The sequence below is a fragment of the Octopus bimaculoides genome, chromosome 6, assembly GCF_001194135.2.
Source record: "Octopus bimaculoides isolate UCB-OBI-ISO-001 chromosome 6, ASM119413v2, whole genome shotgun sequence".
NCBI classification, from domain to species: Eukaryota; Metazoa; Mollusca; class Cephalopoda; order Octopoda; family Octopodidae; genus Octopus; species Octopus bimaculoides.
Window position 1 is genome coordinate 68,346,278 of NC_068986.1, and position 5,965 is coordinate 68,352,242.

Here is a 5,965-nt window from a genome sequence, read left to right on the forward strand (position 1 = left end):
CTTCCAAAGAATAAGTCCTGGGGTCGATCTGCCCGACTAAAGGCGGTGCTCCAGCATGGCCACAGTCAAATGACTGAAACAAGTAAAAGAGAGTAAAAAAAAAGAGTATACGTATATATTTTTATTTATGTATGTATACACACACACGCACGCCTACATATGTGTATGTATATGTGTGTGTGTATATATATATATAAAGTACGTGTGTGTGTATGTGTGTGTGCATGTGTATATATTTTTAGAGAGGTAGAAACAGACATAGAGATAGAGAGAGGGGTGCGTGTTGGTGCGTATGTGGGCGCACGCGTGTCAGATATATGTAAAGATGTAAATAAATAAAAATACGTAATTAAAAAAGAAACAAATTAACAATATAAACGACCCCTCTCTTGTTCCCTGGTTCTTTTTACCCAATCTCTTCCTCACACCGTCTCTCTCTCTCTCTCTCTTCCCTCGCCTCTCAATACTTTCTTTTTCCTCCCCTTCCTGCTATGTTATTTCATACGTCGGTTCACTACTATATATATTAAGCGTAATGAAGCTAAGGGAAGGAGTCTGTGGAATTATCTGTCGCTCTTAAAAACATTTTCTCTTTGCTTGCCTGTCATTTCGAAGTCGCAAACAACATAAACAACTATGACGTTCCGTTGGATGACATGTATTCTCTCAATCATGATAATTCTTTTATACTCAAATTCAAGTAAGTCCATTTTGTTCTGATTATCATCTCTCACTCTTTCTGATTTTGTTTAGCTTTTTAACACTGTTATGAACTTTTATAATGTATATTATAGATAGATAGATAGATAGATAGATAGATACGGACAAACACACACATACGCACACACTCACGCACACATGCACTCGATATTGCGGTTTGGTATCGCGCCGACTTCGTTTCCTCTTAATTTTCATAATATATATCTTTTAATGAAATATTGTAGAAAATATTCTAATGTGTAGATGACGATATTACTGATGAAATTTCCCTTTTAGTTTAGTTTTAATAAAAATTAAACAAAGTCCATACTTTTTTCGATATTCTATAACTTATTCCCGATTATTGTAAAATCGGTAACTTTTCCTGATTAATTTCATGGAATTGGAAGACACGATGAAGGAAATGTCGGCGATCTTTCCATTCTGAGTATTTATGAACGGGGATGATGTGTCCTGCGAAGAGAATAAATTACTTATATTCGTTTCCGACGTTTAAATATAGCAGAGTTCTTTTTATACATTGTTCGTTATTTTTGCTTTCGTTTTCAAGTGTCACGTGTACATGTCCCGGAATCGGAAGATTGCATGTGTATGCTTGCGAGCGTTCGTGCTCGCGTGTATCAGTGTTATACATTATATTACATTTAATTACATACATACACACAAACACACACACAATATATATATTTATATATATATATATATATATATATGTGTGTGTGTGTGTGTGTGTGTGTGTGTATGTATATGTATGTATATATTACATATATGTGTACGTATGTATATATATATGTGTGTGTGTCTGCATGTGTAAACATACACACGCAAATATATTATATATATTACATATACGCACATATATATGTATATGTATGTATATTACACACACACACATGATACAATTTACGTATAAAATACATGCATTAAAAACACTGTACCTATAAGGGATATCAAATATACATAAGGGATATCATAATCATATAGGCAATATGTGTGGGGGGTGTATGGTCAGTCAACCTAAAAGAATTAGTAGCCACGTTTCCTTTAAATCATTCCCTACCATCGTGTAAGAAAGGATTCACTAGATAATGTAGACCACCATAAAACCGTCATAACATTAGTATTGCCCCACCCGACCTACAACATAGATAGATTACTATTGTTACCCTATACCCGTAAGTGTCCCCACCACCTTTCCTAAGCAACTGTCCAATGTGCCCGTGCGTTAAGACGACACCGGTCCTGCAAAGACCCGCTAAAAAGAGATGGGCATAACTGTAGTGTCTTTCGTCACATCAAAGATCAGTTCTATTACAGCTGCCCTGGGGCGAAGCGACAACAACGCGGGTATGTCTATGTAATCAAGCTGACTAAAGCTTCAGCAGACACAATGACTGATCGTATATACGTTTTTCTCGACCCTTTCACGTATAAATACACACACCATAGCTATTTCTGTCAAAATAAGCTGATGGTGCGAAATGAAAATAGAACTAAACGAAAACATGCTAACGTTTAGGGATTGAGCAAGTTCACGTTAGTTTTTACTTTAGGCGTTAATAAAATAACCCCTTACAACGGCCGAACCTGGCATTTCCTTTATCTTCTATATAAATCAGTTGTTTTATTTAATCCTTGTTGTTTTTCTCTCACTCACTCCTCTCTTTCTCTCTCTCTCTCTTCTTTCTCTCTCTCTCTTCTTTCTCTCCACCTATCATTAATTTCTTTGTCTTTTTCATATTTGCATGCCTATACCTATCTAGCTATCTATCTATATCTGTGTGTGTGTGTGTGTGTGTGTGTGTGTGTGTGCGTGCGTGTGTGTGTGTCACCAACCATTTACATATATATGTATGTACTTATACATATATATATATCTATACATACATACATATATATATATATATGTGTGTGTGTGTTCAAATATATGTGCGTGCTCGTATATGTGTGTGTGTATACGTGTACATACATATGTATGTATCAGAAAATGTGTTTGTCCCCATATTTCTCTCTTTGTCGCCCCTCTCTCACTCACTCGCGCGCACACACACACACACACACATTTTATTACAATCAATGCTTCTCTGAATCACCTTTTGTAGAACAATAACGATCCTTCTCACTTTTTCGCTCCTATTCTTGTTCAAATTAAATAGCAAAATTATTTTCGTAAAAGCAGCCCCTCGTCCCAAGACGTAAAAGGGCTGTAGGCAATGGAATATTCATTAATTTCCCATCCCGTGAATCCAATAATATTGTTCGTCAAGTATTCAATTCTCCGGTGAAGAATAAAGAATTAGATTGTATTAAACTGATTTTAGTCAACATACATTCACGTATATATTTTACATGCAGTTATACTTATAGGCGTAGTACTTACACAAACATAGTTTAATGCACACACACACAGATACACACACATGGACATTTATACATTTAACATACACATATAAACAATCACGAAGAGAATATGTACTCCATGTCCAATCTTTGTGTGTCAGTGGTGGATGGGTTAGTGGCGTGTGTACTTGTGTGTGTGTACATGTGTGCGTACGTATGTGTTGCTGTGTGCGTACGTATGTGTTACTGTGTGCGTACGTGTGCTCGTACGCATGTGTGTGTAATGTGTATGTAAATGTGTGTAGCGCGTGTGTACGCGTGTGTACATGCATGTGTACGCGTGTGTACATGTGTGTGCGCGTACGTGTGTGTACATACGTGTGTTGTGTGAACGTGTCTACGTGTGTGTGTTTGTACATGTGTTTGTGTGTGTACGTGTGTATTGTGTGTGTTTTTTGTACGTGCGTGTGTGTAAATGTATGTGCAAACTTTCAGTTACATGCGTATATTTATAGATTCTGTTCTGTAATTGAATGCGTACGTAGATACATAAAAAAAACATACCAGTCTTCAACCAGCCACCAAAAACGCCTCTGTAATATTTACAAGAAACTGGTTATTCACGGACTCACGCGCACACGCACACACAACAGTGGCGGTCATTATTATGATGGCGATGGAGATGAGGCTTATGACACTTAGTGCAAACATGCCTCATATAAAATACTTGTGATGTGAAATATTTTCATCTCAGAGCAATTCACTGTGAAGTCTAGTCGTTTGTATGTCATATAAAAACTTGTGTTCCTGTGTGTGCGCGCGTGTTTGTGTGTGTGTGTGTGTGTGTGAGTGTGACTGGTGGAGAGGGGGACTTTATCAACAATAACTGGTGGTTGAGAGTGTTGAAATTGTGAGCTTGTGAGCTTATAAGACCTAGTTACACTGTAAATGTCAAAGTGTTACTGGATTATTATTATTATTATTATCATCATTATCATCGACAACATCATCAGCATCGTACGAATTTGTGTCCCAACTGCAATGCATTGTTATGTACAACGCAAGCCTCCCTACATCTTCTCTGTCATCTGCTAAAACACGGCGCTTCTTTTCAACTTTAGTCACTCAAATTTGAATCACTGACATTAGAGTTTCAGTTAAGTAAATTAGAACCGATTTCCAGACAACACACACACACACATTCAAACACACACACACACACACACACACACACACACACACAAACATACTCACACGCATACGCACACTCACAGGTATGTAACGAACAAGAAAGTGAGTAATCAACACCGCAATAGTGTATGAAAACTTTCGGCACTCTTTCGGTATTAGTAGATGACGTCATTCGCACACATAACATTCCCTTGACATTGATAAAGCGGCTGAGCTAAAAAAGTGGGTGAATGACATCGTTACTAATATCGAAAGATTTCCAAACTTTCCAAACTTTCTTTTAATACAGTGATAATATGAAGATCTTAATAATTATTCAACCGCAGATTGAATCACGCTGACACACCAGCTAAATGCGAACGAGATTTCGTATAGTAACAAAGACAAAGGCTTGAATATAAAAGTTGAAGGAGGTGATCCTTTAGGAAATATTATATTGGTTACTTTCTTTGTGTTGCAAGCTTTGTATACCGTTGGCAATTTTGATATGCAAATAATTATGTAAACATACAATATAAGATATGAAAAAACATCATTATGCAAGTTCACTATAGTAAATTGGTATTCTGTCAGAGGATATTACTGGACTACGTATATGTCCAAATAAACACCCCACGTTGATAGGGCACCGTATACGATTAGTTAGTAGTATATAGCTGGTGTTGCGATTGTATTGTAGTAACTGGATTGAAGTGTGCGAAAAATAAAGGTCCGCTTCATCTGATCGCCATCACGTGCAAGCGACTGAAACTACAACACTCTCCTGTGTAGGGGACGCCAGTCTGTCGCAGGGTTTTGGCAGGTAAAGATCTCCTTCGGTCATGAATCACTATGGGATTGCACCTAGTAAGTTACCCTCCGGGGCACAAGTCCGGGCAAGGTTGTTTTATGGAAGACCAGCAGTCGCCTATGCATATCAGCCTCCCCTCTCCACAACGCCGATGTTGCCCAAGGGATAGGCAAAGGTCACTACAGCTTGGCACCAGTGACATCGCAACTCATTTCTACAGCTGTGTGAACTGGAGCAACGTGAAAATAAAGTGTCTTGCTCAAGAACACACAGCTCGGTCCGAGAATCGAACTCACTACCTCATGAATGTGAACCCGATGCTCTAACCACTGAGCCATGGGAATTCATTCCGCAGCCGAGTGGATTAAGTAACGTGAAATGAACTGATTTACTGAAGAACACACTGCGCTGCTCGGTCCGGGAAACGAAACCACGATCTTAGGGTTGTTAGTGTAACACTCCAACCACTAGGCTTCAGATATAGTCGATTGATTACGTGATATACGTATAGGATCGGTACTATGTTAGTCCGTTGAAACGTTTATACCCAAGCGTGTATGTATGGAAGATCAAACAAATGTATATTCACCTATCATTGTTGGTTTGAACATGTAAACTCACAAAACCTATGTCAGCAACTAACTGTATGTATATTCAATGATAGTGTAATCGATTCAATATTCCCATAATGCGTCCAAGACGTGAACAGAATTTTAATAGAAGCTACATCTATCATTTGTCAGCGCCCAACATGTCGAATCGCCTCGTTTCATTTACATCTATCGTAACATTTTAAAGGGGTAATGATGTTACAATTTTTTTCTTGTTTCCTACAAAAAGCTAAAAACATAATACCTAATTATTCAGAGTCAATATTTGCTTCTGTTTCTTTCCTAAGTACTTTTTTTTTTCAAGAAATGTTTC

The 5,965-nt window shown here is 37.7% G+C and overlaps 1 protein-coding gene across 1 annotated transcript in view; it reads left to right on the plus strand.

Moving 5' to 3' along the window:
• The first annotated feature begins 503 nt into the window (after positions 1-503).
• Positions 504-5,965, plus strand: part of LOC106874009 (uncharacterized) — a 42,720-nt gene continuing 37,258 nt past the window's right edge. Inside the window, exon 1 of the mRNA XM_014921569.2 lies at positions 504-700. Within this exon, the coding sequence (XP_014777055.1) occupies positions 637-700 (64 nt within the window). The 5' untranslated portion in view covers positions 504-636. The remainder of the gene's footprint in view (positions 701-5,965) is intronic.